This window comes from Primulina tabacum, chromosome 8 (genome assembly GCF_025594145.1).
Source record: "Primulina tabacum isolate GXHZ01 chromosome 8, ASM2559414v2, whole genome shotgun sequence".
NCBI classification, from domain to species: domain Eukaryota; kingdom Viridiplantae; phylum Streptophyta; class Magnoliopsida; order Lamiales; family Gesneriaceae; genus Primulina; species Primulina tabacum.
The window spans coordinates 33,791,268-33,815,481 of NC_134557.1; the positions used below are offsets into that span (position 1 = coordinate 33,791,268).

Consider the following 24,214-nt stretch of genomic DNA (forward strand, 5'->3'; position numbering starts at 1 on the left):
CAAAAATCCATGGGCGGCAGTTGAAAATATCTCAAACCGTTTCTGCTTCGTAGCTTTAAACATAAGCTACGAGGTTAAACACCGCTTTATAACTAAGCTACTCGTCACGTCAACCCTACCCCACCACGGCCCACGCCATATATATATATGTATATATATAGATATGTGTGTGATACTCACGGGAAATTTAGGGTCCGATCCACGCAAGCGTCACTAATCCAGACACGGGCTTCAAAATTACCCTGGGCCTAATATCACAAATAAGAACGTTAGGAGGGGGCCAGGAGGGTGTGCTGGCGTAGCCCCTCCGACGCTCAAGTCAGAAACTGAGGATATATGGGGGAGCAGCTAAGGGCGCTGCTGAGAACAATAGAGTGAATCCAATAATCATACGCTCCAACCTGGTATTTATAGAAGAATACCTGGACTTGTCATGGGTCATTCACCTGTGGACCTTAATGATGGGCCGGGAATTTGGGCCGGATCTTGATGGTTCATCCGTGGGTATCAGCGTGTTTATATGTGTTGAAACACACAGTTTGTGGAAGAAACTTTTGGAGTGGCACTTTTCCAATATTCGTCATCTTGAATATTTCCCTCTACTAAACTTTTTGTTTTCGAAAGATGGAGACTGCTTCAAGTTCTTGTAAGTTTGATCTTTCCCTCCCTCTCTGTATATCTCGTTGTGATTCTGGGTTTTTTTGTGTTGAAAGCTGATTTTGGTTTTTCTGAAACAAATTTGATGTTGAATTGCTGCATGGCTGGAAGCCTGGAATCTTCTCGTTTTGAGATTCTTCCTGTCGCCTTCTTGCAGAACAAATAGATGGTCTTATGTTTTCAGGGATTTATGTTGAATGAATGCCTTTGAGACTGTAAACAGATTTACTGCTTTTGTTTCTTGCAGTTGTCTTGGCTTACTGAGATTTGTTTTTTGTTTTTTGTTTTGTTTTTTTTACTTTTTGTGATGAAATTTTTGTGCTAATGATGGGTTCCCTTGTTTTCTTTGCGCAAGGTTCCAACAGAAGAGAAGAGGGGAATTTACTCTTTTTAATATCTTATATTCTTGATGTTTTCTGCTGAGTATCAATGAATTTGTGAGATTCTTCGAGGGGAGGGGAATGCAACTGGGGGTGGAAGGACCCGATGTTCGGAACGAGGGTTGACTGAATGATTTTTAGGGGCAATGTTTTTATTGTTACAAAAATCTTGGATATTTTTTGTTTGATGGAAGTAAATGTGCCTACTTGAAGTTGCAGTATGAGAAATACGAAATTCAGGATCTTGTTTTGTTTCATATTATATTCTTAGCATGTTTTAATCTACTCCCCTTATTAGTTATTACAGAAACATGCACGATGACAAGTTATTTTTACCTTGCAGGGAATATGTTTTCTAATCAGAACCAGCCAAATCCATTTCAACAGCCAAACACTCAGTTCGGTCCTTTGACTCTCTCTCAGCTGTCAAACCAAACCTCTGTCGCCTCACCATTTGGAACAACAGGCCGAGTATTCGACACCCCACCGGCCAGTTACAAAAATCTTGATAAGCCTCAGAACAACTATGTTTCTGGAGCACCAAGCACAAATATCTTTGGTGTTCCAAGAAACTCGGGATGTGGTACACCTCCAATTTTCCAATCAAATTCAGCTCATGGTAGTACAAGTTCCATATTTGGCGTACCTAGCATGACATCTCTTGCACCGGAGAGTGCAAACAGTGGTTTTGGCACAATTATGTTTAGCCATCCAAATACGAACAACACCATTGGATCTAGATTTCCTTTGTTTGGCTCAACTTCATCATCTGTTAGCAGCGGCTTATTTGGACCTCAAAGTTCTAGATTTTCTTTCTCGACCCCATTTCAGAATAGCTCCAATTCAGCTTCAACGTTCCTTAACAGCAGCAGCAGCAGCAGCGCGTATGCAATTCAGAATTCTGGTGAGAATTATGTCTTGAAAAAATATTGCATTTTGATTCTTTAATGACATTAGAAACCTTCATCTTAATTTTACATATCATACTGCAGGATCACAGGGTAAAACATCGCCATGGGCAATTGGCTCAATGACTGGTAAACAGTCTGAAGGAAGTAGTGTTGCGCCTTATTCTGCAACACGTGAAACCAATGGAGGCAGTGATAGGAATTATCTTGAGAAAATGCAGTCCATTTCTGCAATGACTATTTATAGTGATAAAAGTCATGAAGAGTTGAGGATGGAGGATTATGAGCTACGGAATAAAGGTAAAACTTTTGGGCTTTGAATCAGCCATTGTTGTTCTTCTTTGCATTTAGATACAAATAAAAGTTCTAACTATCCATGATATTAGTTTCTGCAGGTGGAAACACTTCTCGGGGTGGTCAATCTGGTTTCAAGCATTTTGCTACAAAAGAAAGTATCTTCAATCCAGCAGCATTTGACTTTTGTGCTTCTAATACTCTCTCTAATTCTCAACATTTCTTTAGTCCAGTTGCTACGACCTCCAGTGCTCCAACACTTACAAAACCAGCGAATAGCTTTCCTCCTTCCTCCTACACATTCTCCCCTCAATCACATTCCTTTCAATCTCAAAGCAATGTAACATCTTCTATTTCTTCATTTACCTCGGCTCCAAATCCGTTCTCTTCATTAAATCCTGTTCATCACCCAATTCCGTCCAATAATCATCAACTCACACCATTTTCCACGGCATTTACTTCTTCGCCTTTTAACACTATTTCGTCAAACAAACAACTGTTTACATTTTCGCCATCTATACAGTCTACCTTTCAACCTCAAGGCACTGTAACATCTACTAATCCTTCATTTTCCTCAACTCCAAATCCGTTCTCTTCATTAAATCCTGTTACTAAGTCAATGACAGCCTATAGTTGTCTCCCTTCATTATCAAAAGCATTCACTTCTTCGCCTTTTGACCCAGTTTCTTCTAGTGAACCATCATTCACGTTTACGCCATTCGTGCAGTCTGCCACTCAACCTCAAATCTCCGTAACATCCTCTACGCCTCCTTTTACACAGTCTATAAATCCATTCTCTTCTTCAAATCTGGTTGATCAGTCAATATTGTCCAATAATTTTCTATTTCCCAAATCATCTCCTGTCCTAACTTTTCCGCTGGTCAGCAAGATTTCTTCATGTGAACCTATATTCGCATTCTCACCCTCCATATTGTCTGCCTTGGAAAAGACATTAGGCCCTTTCCCATCTTTTCTGAGTACTTCACATACTGGACAAGCTGTTCCAAATGCAAATTTCTCATTTACTACCAATCAGAATGAACCATCACTAGGTAAGCGAATCTTCTAAACGTATCATTCATTTTCAAAGATCACTTGACATTTCATTGATGTGACTTGTTTTATATATAATATTGTTTTCCTTTGGATCAGCCCAAACTGCCTTTACAAAGGTCTCACAGGTTGACAGTCAGAACGTCAATGTACAACAGTAAGTGTCATTTGCTTATTCGCTCTTTTTATGATATTCTTGAAATTTGTCGTTACACAAATGATTTGTTTGGTATTTATAAATTGGTTGTGATTTCTGAATGTTAATAGGTTTGTGCCTTCAAGCACTGTGAACGAGCAGCTATCATGTATCCAAAATCCTTTTGGCCCGCAAGTCGAAGTAAATATATCAAATTGTCAACCGGATTCAATAATATCCATACAAAATGGAATTTCAAGCTTATCTGTAAGTCTTTCAGTTCGCCGACTAATTCTTAGTTTCATACCTTGGAATTCTCTAAAAGATGTGAATATTCTTGTAAATTTCATCATTAATTTTTTAAATGAATGTGTGCAGGTTTCAAATAATCTTTCACCTGTCAGAAAGGCAACCCGTTTGAGGATCCGACATCGGTCCTTAAGACAAAACAGGAATCCTGCTCTAGGACTCAATTCTGGAAGCAAGGAGGTTAAGGTGAGAATTATGATGGTGCATCATCATTTGTGATATTCAGCCCCACACGTTTTGATTTTTTATCACAGAAAACCTGTCTATCCTGTATTTAATTGTTTCTTCTTTATCTATGACAATTAACTTTTGTCGCAGGTGCCATTTTTCAGAGATACAGAAGACAAACCTTGTACAGTAGCTCCTTTGATGCCACGGATGAACCCCAGATCTTGGGTTCTAAACTCATTGCATGTGGTCGACAATAAACTTCTTAATACTTGTGACAACAGTAAGTCTTCAATTAGACTATCTCAGTATATGATCTTCCGTTTCATTCTTTACTGAATTCGTTTTGATAGGTGCATGAACAGAATCACTTGATTCTTGAGCTAGAGTATACCACTTTTGAGTTATCGGCACTGAATTCTAATTATTAAAATCTGCCGAAGGTACCCTTATAATATAGAATTTACCAGAATTACAACATGATCTTGAATCATAATATTGAGCCACTAGCACAATTACATCAATTATAAATTTCAGTAGTAGTCATTGCGGCATATACACTTATCATATTTTAGTTAAAGGAAAACTTGAACAAATTGGAGAGTGAGTGACATAAGGATGTCTATTAACTTAATTACTTCTCTTTCTATCCCCGAATATTGTTCTTTAGTTTCATTCTAATTCTCGATGTTTTATAATTTCAGGTGCAAAAAGTTCTGAAAACAAAGGCTTGGCAACTTCTTCCTCCCAACCAGAGGGGACCTCCCCTGAGGCGACACATGAAACTTCCATCCAAGAGAAAAACTTTGATGATTTGGTACCACTACTTCCAAAGCTCAGACTTGGAGACTATTATACCGAACCTCCAATCAGCTTGCTGGCAGAAAGTGAAAGGGCAGAACCAGGATTTTGCAGCCATGTGCGTGATTTAGTGGTTGGCAGGCGGGATTATGGAAGCATCAAGTTTTTGGGAGAAACAGATGTCCGTTACCTTGATCTTGAATCTATTGTCCAGTTTAACGAACGTGAAGTGATCGTTTATCTAAATGATCTTAATAAGCCTCCAGTGGGACAGAGCCTAAATAAACCCGCTGAGGTCACATTACTCAATGTCAAATGCATTGATAAAAAAACAGGGATTCAGTACATGGATGGTGAGAAGGTTCGCAGGTATACAGAAATGTTGATCAAGAAAACGGAAGAGAAAGGAGCTGAGTTCGTTTCATACGATCCAGTTGAAGGGGTGTGGAAATTCACGGTGCAGCACTTTTAGTCTATATTAGTTCACTGAGTGATTCTTGCAAGAATTTTCTGCATTTTTTGCTGTGTGGTTGCTACTTTGCAATTATAGAGTTTGTTTCTGATTGAGGCTTCAGTCTTCACCAAAACCTTTGCTAATGTTTCTGTAAATCAACTTCTCGTCAGTTCCATGTTTCAAGTCCTTTTGTTCGTTTGAATCATCTTATTCCGATTAAATTCAAGAAAAAAATTTATGGCATGAAATATCATAAATTAAGAGGAAGACAATGTATTTTTTAAGTAAATTTACATTTTCAAACAAAATGAATATGAAACAGACAATTTTTTTTTAATCTCCTGGGAAGTGAATGTCGGCTTCGCTGGAAAACACCTCGGACTGTAAGAAAAAGGGAAAATCGAAAAAAAAAAATAAAAATATTTTGTTGGTAAAAATGGTAGATGTCCCCACCATACATTGACAATGAAGACAATATAGATATGATTTCATTTCCTGCAGAATGCCCAAAAGTCAGTTGAAAGCTTAGTTCCAACACCTTATGACAACATAAAGAGGAGAGATGAGATGTCTTGTATTGCTAAAATGGGAAGTCACTGCCTTTATTATAATATAATATAAAAATTTAAATACATGCTTAAGAAACAGCTTATGCCATCAAATTTAAATAACATATAGTAGCTAGATTATAAAGTTACAGAATGGTTACAATACAAGTATAAATAGATTGGTTATTTCTATTGATAATAATAATAAAAAATTAAAATCATAACAAATAATAATGATAACAATAAAGTAATGTATTAAAAAAAATCACGAGTGACAAAACTACAATAATAAGATATTAGTGGGTAATTTTATGCATATAATAGATGTTCAATACCAAAGTAACATCCTTTGCTACATAAAGAGAAGAAATGTCTTGCAAGGAATTGAACTACTAAACCTATATTTCAATATTATAAGATAAGATAGATACATCTAAGTTAGGTGATGCAATACATATGTATTTTCATAATTGAATTAACTTTTTTTTTAAGGAAAACAAAATATAATAAGATTGAAATCCAAACATTAACTTTAAACATAAAAATTTACTTTTCTTGGTTTATTATTTATTTATTTATTATGCGTGCACTAATCAATTTAATACTTATATTTTTATGTATCCATCATTCATCCCTTAACTTTGGGTTTACGAAGCCATGTTGTTTCGTGCTTTAACAAACACAATCTCCCACTTTCCACTCTTTATTAATTTAAGGGGACTCCCATTTTTCTAGGCATTATTATAAGTAACACACCAATATCTCTCTTTTACCATCCTTAAAATTAATTCTGCATTATATATTATTACACCCTTTTCAGCACTGTTTATTTACACAAGCCAGCAATGGTTTATTCTCGTGGAGCTGGGATATTTATGTTTTTTGCTATAGCTATAGTCGTGTTTACAAGTAGCGTTTCTGCGGATCCAGACTTGCTTCAAGATATTTGTGTTGCTGATCTCACTTCTGGTATGTATTCATTATGTGATATTCATTCGTTGCATGTCGAGATTTAGTCAGTGGGTAAAATTGGGAAAATGGCTAAGTTCATATGTTTATTTTCCAAATTAGGGTCGCGAAATTATGTACGGTGGATTCGTTGGATCACGTCGATCGAATCCTGAACCAATATTATTGATATGATGTTGATAATTGTTTGGCGTAATGTCGGATTTTGTGAACAATAATTAAAAGTTCAAAAGAATCCAAGATATTGTATTAAGATGAGTTCTTTAATTAGAATATAAAATCAATTTAGGCCAGCACTAAAATTTTAATTTGCTTTAGTTAAGTACACACCAACTTTACCACTTTAGTTTCATCTCAATTTTTCTCTCAAAATATCTATTTATGTTGGAGTGTGTACATTTAATTTACTTTTTTTTAGACTAACTTTTTTTTTAAAAAAAAAAAGAAAAAAAATTGGGCACTCAACCAAGAAAAAACAAATCAAAGATATTATTACAATGTAATATATTAATTAGATGGAATGAAATCATATATGTTCCTTTATGTATAATTTCATTCCATGTAAATGTATGTGGGACAAACATAATCGATCATTTATTTTTGCAAATTCTTGTATATAATTAAAAAAATATTCAAAAAATATATATTAAATCTCTCTCATTGAATAGCCGTGAAGTTGAACGGATACCCATGCAAGTCCAACGTGACGGCGGAGGACTTCTTCTTCGCCGGCCTAGCCAAACCCGGTGCCACCAACAACTCCGCCGGGTCCCTGGTCACCTTAGCCAATGTACAGAAAATCCCGGGCCTCAACACCCTCGGCGTGTCCCTCTCACGCATCGACTATGCCCCCGAAGGCCTGAACCCGCCGCACACTCACCCACGCGCCACTGAGGTTGTGTTCGTCCTCGAAGGGGAGCTCGACGTGGGCTTCATCACCACCGCCAACGTCCTCATATCAAAATCTATCAAGAAAGGGGAAATCTTCGTCTTTCCCAGAGGACTAGTTCACTTCCAGAAGAATAATGGAAAGGGCGCCGCCTCGGTGATCGCCGCCTTCAACAGCCAGCTCCCCGGAACGCAGTCTATAGCCGCCACTCTGTTTGCTGCCACGCCGACGGTGCCGGATAATGTTCTGACGAAGGCGTTCCAGGTGGGGACGAAAGAGATTGACAAGATCAAGTCCAGATTCGCACCCAAGAAATGAAAAGAGCCAAGGCTTTTAATTGTATTTGTATTGTTGCTAATCATCGTTAAAGAAAATTAATTCCATGACTTGTATTATTAATGTGGTGAATATTTTATTTCAAAATTATATAAATGTAAAAATAAATTGTTGTGGTGTTTAGTTGGTGGGGATGGTCAATCATTGGACATTAATAATTCTAAATTTAGTCATTTAATCCATATTATATCATAAGCTATTATGGATCATCATCAAATCTTGTCTAATGAATAATGTCACACCAGCGATAACAGAGAATCAAACCGACATTTCCGATTAGAATAAAAACTGCAACCAAAGCTCAATTATGTATAATTTGGAATACAACATTCATTCATACCAAAATCGATTGTTCCAATTTCAATAGAAGATGGAACCAAAATCAAGATACTCCTTTGTTGGGTAATTTCTTGAACGACTCGCTTTAATGGACCACTGAAAATAAATAAGTGCAAAAACAGTCCGGTTTGACTTTTGATATATTATTTATTTGATGTAATTGATAATTAACAAGAAACGGCTAGATATGTAAACGAATAAAATGTGTAAGGTAAAAAAAGACAAAAAAATTATGAATTTTCGGAGATGAATACTTTTACGTCACCCATTATTCATCTTAGAAATGATTTCATTAAAAGACTTGGATTTTACACTCTTTGGAACAACAAACTTCAATTATGACTTATAACTGACTAAGTTGAAACTCTTAGTGTTCAATCAACAAGTCCTGGATGTTTAAAAACCATTGGTTTACCAAAAAATTCAGTAATACTATCTTACGTTCAGCTTTGAATGACTTGAGTTGATATGTACTAACAAACGATCAACTTTGAACGAATTGAGTTCGTAGGTTAGCACAAGATGATCCTTGAAAATCTGATAGATGCATGCTAAGTTGAGCAGCTTAAAGTTTGATCGCTTAAGTGTGCTCGGATATCTTGTATATGTAGGCTGTAAGATCGCGTACTTTTATTGATAGGTAGGTTCACAGCAGAGAGAATTTTTCTTCTATCTTGAGTCTGCATACTTATAATTGAAAAACTCAAAGGGTCGGATTTTCTTTTCAACAATCATCTGTACTCTTTCCTGATATAATAGCCTTGTCGCTTTCGGTACATCATTAAATGGGATTAAATTCCCATTTAATGCTTATTTTCTTTTGTGACTTTTAGCTCCTAGCTTTTGAAAAAGTTGATAGACCATTGATGGTTTAGGAAACTTTATGTAAATCGGGTGTTGTTCGGGTAATGTGTAATCATACTATAAATTGTAGTTGTTGAATGACTTGAATTGCAATATCGACCTTGATTTACTCATATATGACCAATTGCAGTTTAACAATTTATACTCATGCACTTTGTTTAGGACTGATCCGGTGATGTCAAATGATCTCTTGCAGTTAGAGTTCTGAACGGCTTGAACACTTGGTAATATGTTTGAGCGGCTTATCTTGATTTAGTGGTTGGAAAACCTGTAAATATATATGAGAAAAAGCAGGATCCTGAAACAACTCGGTACCGTTTATTTGTCAATCACAAAAACTTAGGGTAAAAGATATTATAACAATTCTCTCTTCTTTTTTATGAAAAAATCAAGCTGCAAGACTAAATATATCTGTTATAGATTAACAGTTAATTAACAGAGATGTTAGAAACAAATGTATTTCACTGAGTACACGAAATATCATTAATACAGGTGCAAGAAAAACACAGAAAAATATACCTATCACGCCTTAATAAAACTTATCTACGGTGACTTGAACCCCTGCAACCTCCTCTTCTTTTTCTTTCTTTCTTCTTCTTCTTCTTATTCTTCATGTCTACGCCTAACTTCTTTAAACTTATCTCTATCTGCTTTTCTCTTCTGATCTTCTAGTTTCTTATGATTTTTTCTCTTTTTGACATCACCACACTGCATGAATTCAATAACTTCCTACAGCTAGCTACCAAGAGTATTTTGAAGTAGATCAAGTTGTGCGTCCATATGAAGCTTGACTTGAGTTATTTGTGCAAAATGCTCAAGAGTTCATATTGGCGGCTTGAGTCTTCATTGATGTATGGATAGTGCTCATGAGTTGAATCATCCTCGCAGTACACGACTTTTAAAATTGTCGAACGCGACAGAATGTACAAACTGCTTAATCTCCATATTGTTGATCTTGGATGAGACAACGTGCATATGAGACATAATATTTGAAAATATGGCATTATTCGAGGGCTCGTCATCAAAGATAGGAATTTCATCATTTTGAGATAGAAAGAGAGAGACATCTTGAGTCAATTGAAAGGGTTTTGGTTGATTTGAGGTGGAGGGGAGGAAGCGGCATGAAAAATTAACTCTCCACTGGATAGATTTGCAGAAGAACTGGCTTCATGCAATACTTGTAGATTCAACAGCTGGAGTAACTAATGGAGTGGTTGATTCTTCTGTGGCTTGATAAAATATGGGTTGTGAATCAGCCACTTCTTCCATAAATTCTTGTCCTAGTTGGACCTGATCAGCGTCTGTGGTAAAATATCTGCGGACTACCATGTCCTCGTTAGTCAGATTTTCAGTAGAAATAATTTGATCATCGATTATCGGTTCGCCGGTTGGAGTGGTTGCAATTGATTCAAGATTTAAGTTTTTCTCAACATAGACACATTCTTGCTCAGCGGTATGGTCTTGGAACATTGAAGAAGAAGGGTCCATATCTGACTGGTCAAACTCAAACTGTGATAAGGACCTGAAAACTTCATCCACAATCGAATATGTGGGAGATCTTTAGTCTGAACCAGTTTTGGCGGAGAAGATGGAGGAATTTGAACGATGATTAACACATATGAATCAGGCTGGTTACCCTGACCATCAGCCTGAGTTATGCTTTCACCAATAGCTGGAGTTTGAGAGAGTTCTTCCACCTGAAAATTTTCTTTCGTGGGTATCTACATCTCAACATCATGTTGTTTTGTATGTATTCTGATATGGGTTGATTACCATCTTGACTTTCTCCTAGGTCAAAGAAGGCTGAGATATTTTCTTCTTCACCAGCTGGGAGTTCATACTCCTATCGTTTGACCTTGACCATAATTGATAATGAGAAGTCATCAATTTCCAGTTGACTTATGACTGATGTATCATCCTTAGTGGTTGGACCGTGAGCAGCAAAATTTTCGCTCTTTTGTTGGATAAGGTGTAATGCCCGAAAGTTAATCGCTGTTAATTAACGATTATTGAATTATAATTCAATGTGATTATGAAAGGGCCAACCGAGACACGATTTGAAATAACGTGTGATAATGTATGTGCGAGGACAGTACCATTCGCGTACATGCGCGGCAAGACGTGCGCACATGCGCGAAAGGGGCAGAGGGTCTCGCGCATATGCGCGAAGTGAGGGCGCGCATACGCGCGAGCCTGTGCAAAGGAATTGATGACGTCCAGAGAACCTCGCGCATATGCGCGGAAGTGGTGCGCGCATATGCGCGAGTCATCCGAGAAGCCAAAGGAGATTTCCAGAGGACCTCGCGCATATGCGCGACAGGATGGCGCGCATATGCGCGAGCTGTCGAGGAAGTCACGTGTTGCAACAGTATGTCTCGCGCATATGCGCGAGGCATGCAAAAGGGAAAATCGACATGTGGTGTATCATGCAACGTTGATGTATATATATATATATATACATATACAATTCATTCCTTGAGAATTTCAGAGGAAGAAAGAAGAACTCCCGAGAAAAGCTTCAAACTTGATTCCAAAAGTTTGGTTTTGGTAAATCCGTCCGTTAGATTTTGAATCCGACTTCGTTATTGTATTCCTATCGACGCAGGCTACAACTGGACGTAAGTTTTATTGAGTTTTGGTATCATTTGAAAATATGATGTTGTAGGAATTTGATATGATTCATATATAGTGTTCTGGATATGTTAAACATCGTAGAATCGAAGTCAGATAGAAAAACAGACTGATTATGGAATTGTTATGATTTTCTGATTATATTGATTTGAAATCGGACAGATTTGGATTATGGATGAATTACAGATTGTATCGGATATGAGTTATGATTTGTAATTGATGTCTGTTGATTTGGTATTGACGTGGATACTGAGATTGTGCCGTTATGCTGTTGATTTGACTTAAATCCAGATTAAACAGATTCAGTGTTGAATTAAAAATGGAATATTGATATTATGATTCTCGATATGTCGTTTCAGATTTACAGAGACAGTCTTGAGTTCAGAACTGATATTGCTTCAGACCAAGACTACAGACGAAAGGTATAAGTCAATGTGGTATTGGGAGATCGACTCAAGTAGGATATACTTGAGTTTCCCTAAATCACATACTTATTATTATGATCGTGTTTATTGATTTGATTTGATATGCTTGTTCTATTGATTTATAGGAAGCATGTATTAGACGAGTATTAGACGAGTGATCTTGTGACAGAAGTGCATGATAGTGGTGGGATCGCCACGGGCACATTGCACGATGTCACAAGATAGGAAATTGGTGAAAACGCCAAATTCTGTGACGGTTAGGTCAAGACACTGGATGTTTGGTTATATCGATGTGGATAGAATTGGAGTTTCTTCTATTACTGGTGATCGATATGGAATGCCAACGTCTGGAAACCGGGATCCCTAGACTAGGATTGAGTCTAGTCTGAAACGTGGAGTCACGAGTCTGATTGGCGATTTTATATTGATTATGTTTCTGATTTTGTTACATGTTACTGATATTTGTTACATGTTTTACATGCTTTTACATTGTTGATATAACTGCATGTTTCGTTGATTTATACTGGGATTTATTTCTCACCGGAGTTATCCGGCTGTTGTCGTGTTTGTATGTGTGCATGACAACAGGTAGGACAGGTTCAGGTCGAGGAGATGAAGAGAGATCGTGATTAGAGTGGAGACTACGGACTTTGATCTGAGATAGGGTTTGGAATACTTGATATGTAGTTATTAAACCTTAGCTCGAATGATTGTATATAGTACCCGACTTGTACTTTTAATATACTGATATGTATATTTGCATATATTCCATTACGTTCCGCAATTTTAAAAAAAAATTTTAGACCTTGTTTATTATAATTGATTAAATTCCTAATGATGATTAAGAACATGATTGACATCCGGGTCCCCACAACAGGTGGTATCAGAGCGATAGATCCTTTAGATTGAGATAGGAGCTAGGGAGCGAGGTAGAATGTGTGTTCTTTCCTGCTTTTGATTGCTAGCATGATTTACTGCTTTATAATGCATGTTTATCTGTTTATCTGACTTGATTTGAAAACATGTGTTATTGAGAATGAATCAGCACCGATTCTGGATCAGCAGTAAGATGATCGGATGAGGACTGAAACATATTTGTGTATTTGGTTACTAAACCTTTTGATTATCAGATATGCCTCCGAGAAGAATACCAGAACAGGGTAGTACTTCGAATTCTCCAATAGACGTTACAGCCACTCCTATGGAGACATTATTGAAAAGGTTTCAGTCGTTCCATCCACCAACTCTGAAGGGTACTGAGAGTTCAGTGGATTGCGAGAGTTGACTAGATGATATAGAGATGATGTTTGAGTCCTTGGACTATACTGATGAGAGGAGAGTGAAACTGATAGGGCACCAGTTGCATGATGTGGCAAAGAACTGGTGGATTACCACAAAGCGGGCCTTGGAACATCGAGGTACGACTATCACCTGGAATGTCTTTAGAACTGAATTCTATCAGAGATTCTTTCCAGTGTCGTACAGGAAGGATAAGGGAGCGGAGTTTGCAAACTTGAGACAGGGCCAGCTAAACATTGAGGAATATCAGACTAAATTTTCTACTCTGTTGCGATTTGCTCCACATGTGGCCGAGAATGAAGAAGCTATTGCGGATCAGTTCATCAATGGTTTGAATCCCGAGATTTTTACATTGGTGAACACATGGCGACCGAATAATTTTACCGATGCCCTGAACCGAGCCAAGGGAGCCTAAGCCGGTCTGATAAGACAGAGAGGAGCTTCATTTGTGCCACAAGCACCGAGACCACAGCAACCACCTCCTCGGTTTGAAAGTGGCAGCAGTAGTGGCGGAAAGAAGGATTTCTTGAAAGCTAGAGGGAAGCAGTTCAAGAAGTCTGACAGCAGTTCTTTCAGTTCTAATGGCTCGAGACAGACTGGTCGGGGCCAGAGTTATACAGGACCCTATTGCAGCACCTGTGGAGGGAAGCATTCCACTGAGCAGTGCCGAGGAGTGTTCGGCAGTTGCCGTATTTGTAGGCAGCAGGGACATTTTGCTCGAGTTTGTCCTCAGAGAGATTCTCAGAGATCACAGGGTACAGAGTCATCTTGATCAGTGGCTCAGACAGGGAGACGACCATCTGCTGTTCATTCTTTCCAGCCAGCACCGTCTACTTAGTCACAGCAGAGGCCAGGAGGAAACCAGACAGTGAGCCAGCCTCCAAGATAGCAGGCCAGAGTGTTTGCTTTGACTAAGGAGCAGGCACAGGAGGCACCTGACGATGTTGTTGCAGGTAATTGTTTTATTTCTGGTTATCCTGCATATGTATTGATAGATACTGGTGCATCACATACATTTATATCTGAGCGATTTGCTTTGATGCATTCTTTGCCTATTGAGTCATTGTCTGCTGTAGTGTCTGTCTCTTCTCCGTTAGGGACAGGTTTGATACCAGTGAAGTCTGTTAAACATTGTATACTGCAGTATGATGGGCATGAAATTGAGTTAGACTGTATTGTGCTTGGGTTGTCTGATTTTGACTGTATTATCGGTATCAATATGTTGACCAAGTACAGAGCTACTGTCGATTGTTTCCACAAGATTGTGAGATTCAGACCTGAGATGGCTGATGAGTGAAAATTCTATGGTAAAGGTTCTCGATCTAGAATTCCTTTGATATCCGTATTGTCTATGACTCGATTGTTACAGAAAGGAGCGGAAGGATTCCTTGTCTATTCAGTTGATTTACTGAAATCGAGTCTATCATTGGCGGATTTGCCAGTGGTGTGTGAGTTTGCTGATGTCTTTCAAGATGAGATTCCTGGTTTGCCTCCGATTCGAGAGATAGACTTCAGCATTGAGTTGATGCCAGGTACAGTTCCGATTTCGAGGGCTCCGTACAGAATGGCACCGATTGAGTTGAAAGAATTGAAAGAACAGTTGGAGGATTTACTGGCCAAGGGGTATATCAGACTGAGTGTGTCTCCTTGGGGTGTTCCAGTACTGTTTGTTCGAAAGAAAGACGGTTCAATGAGACTCTGTATCGATTACCGGCAACTGAACAAAGCAACGGTAAAGAATAAATATCCCTTGCCTCGCATTAATGATTTGTTTGATCAGTTGCAGGGTTCATCCGTATATTCCAAGATCGATATGAGATCTGGATACCATCAACTGAGAGTCAGGGATTCTGATATCCCGAAAACCGCATTTAGAACCAGGTATGGACACTATGAATTTATTGTCATGCCATTTGGTTTGACGAATGCACCGGCGGTATTTATGGGGTTGATGAACAGCATATTTCAGAGATATCTGGATGATTTTGTTATCATATTTATTGATGATATCTTGATTTATTCAAAGAATATGATTGAGCATGCTAATCATCTGAGAACTGTGTTGAAAATTTTGAGGGCTGAGAAATTGTATGCTAAACTGTCGAAATGTGAGTTTTGGTTGAGACATGTAGTATTTCTGGGACATATTATATCCGGAAACGGTATAGCTGTTGATCCCAGTAAGGTTGAGGCAGTGATTTCTTGGCCGAGACCGACATCAGTGCCCGAGATTCGTAGTTTTATGAGTTTGGCAGGATATTATCGTCGATTCATCAAAGATTTTTCTAGTATTGCCAAACCGATTACACAGTTGACTCAGAAGAATGCTCCATTTGTTTGGTCTGAGGAATGTGAGACCAGTTTTCTTGAATTAAAGAAAAGACTGACCAGTGCCCCGATTTTGACGATTCCATCAGGTACAGGTGATTTTGTGGTTTATTGTGATGCATCTCATCGAGGATTGGGTTGTATACTGATGCAGCGAGGGCATGTTATTGCTTATGCCTCGAGACAGCTGAAACCACATGAGACTCGTTACCCAATTCATGATCTTGAATTGGCAGCCATTGTCTTTACTTTGAAGATATGGCGACATTATCTGTACGGTGAAAAGTTTGAGATCTATTCTGATCACAAGAGCCTAAAGTATCTGTTTTCACAGTCCGAGCTGAATATGAGGCAACGAAGATGGCTTGATTTATGAAGGATTTCGATTGTGAAATCAAATATTACCCAGGAAAGTCCAATGCAGCAGCTGATGCACTGAGTCGAAAGGTATGTTTCTTATCCTTATCGACGATAGGTGTCTCGAATTTGATAGAAGACTGCTGTTTGTCTGGATTAGCTTTTGAAACGGATTGCCAGCCTCTGAGATTATGTACGATTCGAGCTGAACCATAATTGATAGTAAGAATAAAAGAGGCACAGAAAGTTGATCAGAACGTACAGAATTCGATTGCTATGGTCAGAGCTGGACATCAGTCAGAGTATCAGATTCGTGACGGTACTTTGTATGTGAATAATCGTATTGTTGTGCCAAATGTTTCAGAATTGAGACATCGAATACTGACAGAAGCGCACAACAGTCGTTTTAGCATTCATCCTGGTGGAAGGAAAATGTATAATGATTTGAAGACACAGTATTGGTGGAAACAGATGAAATTTGATGTTACTGAATTGGTAGCCAAGTGTCTGAATTGCCAACAGGTGAAAGCTGAGAGGAAGAAACCAGGAAGATTGTTACAGAGTTTGTCCATTCCTGAATGGAAATGAGATCACATTTCCATGGATTTTGTGACACAGTTACCACGTTCCTCCAGAGGTTGTGATGCGATTTGGGTCGTGATTGATCGATTGACCAAATCTGCATGTTTTATTCCATACAAAATGACATACAGATATGACCAGATGGCCGATATTTATGTCCGAGAAGTGGTTAGATTGCACGGAGTGCCGAAGTCGATTGTTTCAGACCGTGATCCTCGGTTTACTTCGCACTTCTGGCAGAGTTTGCAGCAGGATCTCTGTACGAAGTTACATCTGAGTACCGCATATCACCTCCAGACTGACGGACAGTCAGAACGGACGATTCAGACATTGGAGGATATGCTGAGAGCGGTAGTGCTTGACTTTAGCACTAATTGGTAAGATGCATTGCCTCTTTGCGAGTTTTCGTACAACAATAGCTATCAGACGAGTATTGAGATGGCTCCATTCGAGGCGTTGTACGGAAAGAAATGCAGATCCCCTCTTTATTGGGATGATATCTCCGAAGTTCCGAAGACTGGACCTGATATGATCAGAGATATGACGGGAAAAGTGAAACTGATTCAGAAGAAAATGAAGGCAGCTCAGGACCGACAAGCCAAATATGCCAACATCAGACGACGACCGTTGGTATTTGAGACTGAAATCAAGTATTTTTGAAGATTTCACCTTTCCGAGGAGTTGTCAGATTTGGCAAGAAAGGAAAGTTTTCTCCACGATACGTTGGTCCATATGAAATTTTCGAAAAGATAGGAGATCGTGCCTATCGACTCGCATTACCGCCTTCATTATCAGGAATACATGATGTCTTCCATGTATCTATGCTGCGGAAGTATATCCCCGATGAATCTCATATTATGCAGCCAGACGAGACCGAGCTGGATGAGACATTGAGTTATGTCGAGAAACCGATTCGGATTATCGATCGTAAAGAAAAATAGCTCAGAACAAAGACAATTCCGCTTGTAAAAGTTCAATGGACTCGTCATGGCATTGAAGAAGCCACCTGGGAGACTGAATCGGACATGAGACAGAAATTCCCGGCATTATTTCACTGATGTAAGTATCTATTCAATTTGATTGCATTCCTTCTTAATGATATGATTGTTTACCTTTGATTTCGGGGACGAAATCATATCTTATGGGGGGGGAGAAATGTAATGCCCGAAAGTTAATCGCTGTTAATTAACGATTATTGAATTATAATTTAATGTGATTATGAAAGGGCCAACCGAGACACGATTTGAAATAACGTGTGATAATGTATGTGCGAGGACAGTACCATTCGCCCACATGCGCGGCAAGACGTGCGCACATACGCGAAAGGGGCAGAGGGTCTCGCGCATATGCGCGAGCCTGTGCAAGGGAATTGATGACGTCCAGAGAACCATGCGCATATGCGCGGAAGTGGTGCGCGCATATGCGCGAGTCATCCAAGAAGCCAAAGGAGATTTCCAGAGGACCTCGCGCATATGCGCGACAGGAGGGCACGCATATGCGCGAGCTACCAAGGAAGTCACATGTTGCAACAGTAGGTCTCGCGCATATGCGCGAGGCTAAGACGTGCATATGCGCGAGGCGTGCAAAAGGGAAAATCGACATGTGGTGTATCATGCAACGTTGATGTATAATATATATATATATATATATATATACAATTCATTCCTTGAGAATTTCAGAGGAAGAAAGAAAAACTCCCGAGAAAAGCTTCAAACTTGATTCCAAAAGTTTGGTTTTGGTAAATCCGTCCGTTAGATTTTGAATCCGACTTCGGTATTGTATTCCTATCGACGCAGGCTACAACTGGACGTAAGTTTTATTGAGTTTTGGTATCATTTGAAAATATGATGTTATAGGAATTTGATATGATTCATATATGGTGTTCTGGATATGTTAAACATCGTAGAATCGAAGTCAGATTGAAAAACAGACTGATTATGGAATTGTTATGATTTTCTGATTATACTGATTTGAAATCGGACAGATTTGGATTATGAATGAATTATAGATTGTATCATATATGAGTTATGATTTGTAATTGATGTCTGTTGATTTGGTATTGACGGGGATACTGAGATTGTGCCGTTATGCCGTTGATTTGACTTAAATCCAGATTAAACAGATTCAGTGTTGAATTAAGAATGGAATATTGATATTATGATTCTCGATATGTCGTTTCAGATTTTCAGAGACATTCTTGAGTTCAGAACTGATATTGCTTCAGACCAAGACTACAGACGAAAGGTAGAAGTCAATGTGGTATTGGGAGATCGACTCAAGTAGGATATACTTGAGTTTCCCTAAATCACATACTTATTATTATGATTGTGTTTATTGATTTGATTTGATATGCTTGTTCTATTGATTTATAGGAAGCATGTATTAGACGAGTATTAGACGAGTGATCTTGTGACAGAAGTGTCTGATAGTGGTGGGATCGCCACGGTCACATTGCGACATCGATGTTTGGTTATATCGATGTGGATAGAATTGGAGTTTCTTCTATTACTGGTGATCGATACCATATCGATGTGGATAGAATTGGAGTTTCTTCTATTACTGGTGATCGATATGGAATGCCAACGTCTGGAAACCGGGATCCCTAGACTATGATTGAGTCTAGTCTGAAACGTGGAGTCACGAGTCTGATTGGCGATTTTATATTGATTATGTTTCTGATTTTGTTACATGTTACTGATATTTGTTACATGTTTTACATGCTTTTACATTGTTGATATAACTGCATGTTTCGTTGATTTATACTGGGATTTATTTCTCACCGGAGTTATCCGGCTGTTGTCGTGTTTGTATGTGTGCATGACAACAGGTGGGACAGGTTCAGGGTCGAGGAGATGAAGAGAGATCGTGATTAGAGTGGAGACTACAGACTTTGATCTGAGATAGGGTTTGGAATACTTGATATGTAGTTATTAAACCTTAGCTCGAATGATTGTATATAATACCTGACTTGTACTTTTAATATACTGATATGTATATTTGCATGTATTCCATTACGTTCCGCAATTTAAAAAAACAAATTAGACCCTGTTTATTATAATTGATTAAATTGTCCTAATGATGATTAAGAACATGATTGGCGTCCGGGTCCCCACATAAGGTATCACAAGGCACTCTCCTTTAGCTCAATTTCAATGAAGTCTTGTCTTTGCAGAGCTTCAGAGATCACATTTATTTCAGCCCATCTCAACATCTTCGGCTTAAGTGATGCCACTGCCTTCACCTTCTTCAATTTTCTGATCACTTCAAAATGGACAAATGTTCGATAATCAACCCAACTGTCAAAGGCGGCTTGCACATTCGAAATCCTGGATACCTCAACAAGAATTTCATCTCCTTTGGCTTTTGGATTGACTAGAGCTAAACCGGTCCGGTAACCAGCCTCTTCTCGTTTCACTATATTTACTCCTGTCAGATTGGAGATATGAACGACTGTGATTGAAGCTCGTATGAGTAATTCATTAACATTTTTGATTAGCTTGATTTTCTTCATCCTTGTTTTCTCAGTCTTGTCCTTTGGCTTGTCAGTTTTCTCCTCAAGGTCAATTACTTTCTTACTCGTGCTTAAAACTTGAGTAAGAGAAATTTTCTCTCTATAATTTTCGTAATCAGATGATAAAACAAACTATCTTGATTTCTCTTGCCGGTGTCTTGGCCTTGGCAGTTTCTTCTTCTTTTGTTCATGTTCTTCTCCCTTCTCTATCTTGACAGCCAAAAGTTCTTCACTGGTTGACATGCTCTTCTTCCGATATTTGTCAATAGTATTCCAATCAATCAGCTTGACTTTGTGGAGCTTAAAGAATTTTTACTAGCTTGATTTTCATCTGATCCAGGAGATAACACAATAGGATGGCGAAGCCTAGAGATTGCGCTTTTTTTTTCACCATGGCAATGAAGATCTTGAAAAGAATGTTAGTCGAGTTGACATTCACTCTTGATGCAATGGTAGCCATGACCATAAAATTTTTTTTGTGACATTATCAAAAGCTTTTGCCTTGGCTAGCAACGGTTTGCTCACAATGTCGGCATGGAGTCTATATTCTACCTTCAGGTAGTTTGCAGAAGAAAGAGGCGAACCTAACAATGAGAAATCTACCCTCCAGTGGGCAGAGTTACCTTCTTCTAGAGCAGAGAAGGAGCTCAAACCTACAGTTGGCAGGTTGAACATTTTAGCAAACCATTTCATGCAGTTCAAGGGGAACTTTAATAGCTTATGTGTGATGCAAAGGCATGAACATTGAACGGTGCATGGAACAGACCCATGCACCATTTTAGCAGCCTCAAAAAGCTCAATGATTAATTGATTATAGTCTCGAAGACTTGCAAATTGAAGCCCAAAAATTTGCGAAGACTCGAAACTTCTAACATCCTGAATATATTAACCATGGTCTCATCTTTCTTGGCCAGAACAGAGGCAAAGTTGATGGCGAGAGTGTTGCAGTTGTATAGCCCAAAATCAATACACGTAAAACTCATGCATTCATTTAATTGTTGAATTATTTTCTTAATTTTAAAATGATTATTAACGATGCATAATTTATGATATTTTTATTATTTTAAATTTAATTTATGTTTATTTTATGCACGTTAAAATGCTTTCTTGAGTTTATGTTTCAGGCGAATATTCGATGCGGGATCGGAAAAAGAGACCGGTGATGATTTAGACGATTATTGAAAATGTGGTATTTTATTTCAAATCAAAAAATGACATTTTAAATGATTTATTAAGTTTTTAGAATTTTTTTAAAGCCTAATTTATTTATTAGGTGATTTTAAGATTTTAAACTTTTAAAGTTTAACACATGTGTATTTTTATTTTTAAAACTAGAGGTGGGTAATTGGTTATTAGAAATTTTAACTATCTAATTAAATCCCTAATTACCCCTAATTTAACCAGACACACGTTACACTTATACACACAAAAACGCACGCACACACTTACTTTTACACACACCACACCCGATAGAAACACACACACATTTAATTTCATTTCCATTTCATTTTTTTAGAGAAAAAACTAGGGTTCATAGGTTCTTTCAGCAGCAACCTCTCCTTGCAAAATTTCTGAAGAATTTTGCTCATTGTCGAGCAAGAAAAATCGTGCATCGTCGTCTCCCGATCATTCCCCATGATCCACCGCATCGGTATTCGTTATCTTCGAGCATTTAGACGCAAATGCATATATATTCTTTTATTTCTGCATCAGTCTCGTCATAGTATATGTTTGATGTTTATTGTGTACAAAAATTCATGTATGTTATGCAAAGTTTGAGCAAAAATGGTTGGATTGACTTTTGAAACGATTTTTAGATATCAAAAACCGAGTTTACTGTCATTTTGATTACTTTGAATTTTCGGTTGGTTTTTCTGGAAAACTTTCAACATATAAAACATAGTGCTTCTCGATACCTTCGATTTGACAGTAAATTCGTAATTTTTGGACAAGAAATGAGTGAGTTATGATTGTTTTCGTGGGACTGCTCAAACTGCGATTTTATAAAAATATGTTCTTGTCGTTTTCTTGAAATTTGTTTGCTGCAGGCTTCGTTGGGAACTGTCGGGTGGTCGCTGCTGCATTTAGGTATACTGGGTATGATGTTTGGTCGACTTTTAGTGCTTCTTTTTGTGTCGTTAGGCACTTGGTTGCATTAGAAGTTGTAGGAAGCATTTTGTGTCGAAAATTCGAGTTTATGGGTTATGTTGCGTTGCATGTGGCGTGTCGTTGTTTTGGGGACGTTTGGGACATCTTTATAGGGTCGAGTCAGTATCATAATGTCCTAGGATGAGTCTCGATGCGTTGTTCACGGTCCGCATGATCGAGTTAGGGGAATTAAGCCTCATAGTCGCGAAGTCCAAAGGACCCGGCGCCCGAGCGGTAACTTCTTACCGCCCGAGCGTCACTACTGTCCGAAGGTAGTATTCCAGTAGACCTCGCGCTCGAACGGTAAGATGTTACCGTTCGAGCGCGGCACCAGCTGAGGGAAGTTTAACTTTTGTTTTAGTTTTAAATACAAATAGTGGGTCCGTGTCTTTCATTACTTGGGAAATGTTCATGCTTCATAGTAGGATTGTTTCGGGGTCGATGTCATGGTTTAGTACGATGATTAAACGAGGTCAAGTCTCAAGTGATCTAAAATGTCATAGTCAATCGTTTATTTCGGTGGTGAGCACGACTATTACGTCTAAGTTATGAAAATTAGGTGCTTGAAAATGTGTTAGTATGTGCAGTAGTGGCCCCAAGCGAGATCCAACGAATCGCTCAACGCCATGTGAGTATGTTCGACGTGCAAAAGAAATTATTTTATGTTTTGAGGTATGATAAATGTCTTGTGACCACTTATGAACGGGTTTGGAAGCCGGTGAACGTGGCCGGTGACCTCTCCACCCCGGTAAAGCACGACCGGGTTTAGATCAGGATTGAAAAGCGCTAAAGCATGACCAGGGACCAATCCACCCGGTAAAGCATGACCGGAGATCTCATGTATGTGGTAGTGGACATCCCTGCCAGCCCAGTACTGTGGTTTAGTCTGATCAGGCGCAATATGTTATGGATCACTTGGTTTGAAACATATTTCTACGCAAAATGATGATGTTATGTATGTCCAAGTATGTATGATACAAGTACATTTATGACAAGTTTTACGATATGATGCCACGTCTATGTTATGTATGTACGTTCAAGTTTAAGTATGTACGCTCTACTTTAAAGATGCACGTGGTTTTATTATGTATTACTTGTTATCTCCACTTTATACATGTTGAGTTTTTAAACTCACTAGACTTGATCGATGCAGGCGAGGACGAGTATGAGGAGACGAGGGGTGGGGACCAATGAGCCGGCTCGGTCTGCGCAGGAGGCTAAACCCGAGGACCGCCTACGTTTTAAGAATTTATGCACGTTGATTCAAATACTCTGATTTTCACGAGATTTCTTTACGTTGTTTAAATCATTTATTTTGCAAACTATATTTGTAACCTTTTTATTGCAAATATTTTGGACGAATAGTTTATCTTTATCGCAATTTGAATCTATTTAAGAAAATTTTATTTTTCCGTAAATTTTAAAATAGTTTAAAAGTACGGTACGTGACAGTTGTCATCTTTGAACTCTTAAAGTTGAAATAAAAAACAGTCTAAGTTGATCTGCAGAACGGTTAGAATACACAGAGAGCAAGAATGCAAACGTGAAGAGTTTGCAGAGTAATTGGAAAGAATAAAACGTACCAAACAATGAATTTATAGATGCGATTCGAATTTATAGACATGACAGTCCACGTGTTTGTATGTCAATGTCGAAATTTGAAAAGTCAAAATGTGACTTTGGCGATTCATATATCCAAATAAAAATAAAAACATTTTTAATGTGAATGATAACAATTAAATCAATATTCAATTCGAAATTTTAAATGTTAAATATCGGATTGTTTAATATGATAAGTTTGTTTCATAGGGAAATGGTAAGAACATGT

At 38.2% G+C, this 24,214-nt stretch overlaps 2 protein-coding genes across 4 annotated transcripts; both read left to right on the forward strand.

The window, feature by feature from the left end:
• The first annotated feature begins 516 nt into the window (after positions 1-516).
• On the forward strand, positions 517-5,329 carry LOC142553928 (uncharacterized). 3 transcript variants are annotated; one of them, XM_075664480.1, is made up of 9 exons: positions 517-646; positions 1,381-1,941; positions 2,030-2,245; positions 2,332-3,291; positions 3,392-3,449; positions 3,560-3,695; positions 3,807-3,923; positions 4,056-4,188; positions 4,610-5,329. In XM_075664480.1, the coding sequence occupies exons 1-9, from the start codon at positions 625-627 to the stop codon at positions 5,176-5,178; spliced, it is 2,772 nt and encodes a 923-aa protein (XP_075520595.1). In that variant the 5' UTR covers positions 517-624; the 3' UTR covers positions 5,179-5,329. The 3 variants fall into 3 exon arrangements, with proteins under 3 accessions (XP_075520595.1, XP_075520596.1, XP_075520597.1); XM_075664481.1 differs by having other exon boundaries at positions 2,341-3,291; XM_075664482.1 differs by lacking the exon at positions 517-646 and adding an exon at positions 678-872.
• A 1,096-nt stretch (positions 5,330-6,425) lies between these two features.
• On the forward strand, positions 6,426-7,992 carry LOC142552496 (germin-like protein 5-1). Its single transcript, XM_075662197.1, has 2 exons — positions 6,426-6,677; positions 7,346-7,992. The coding sequence occupies exons 1-2, from the start codon at positions 6,554-6,556 to the stop codon at positions 7,882-7,884; spliced, it is 663 nt and encodes a 220-aa protein (XP_075518312.1). The 5' UTR covers positions 6,426-6,553; the 3' UTR covers positions 7,885-7,992.
• Positions 7,993-24,214: the final 16,222 nt, after the last annotated feature.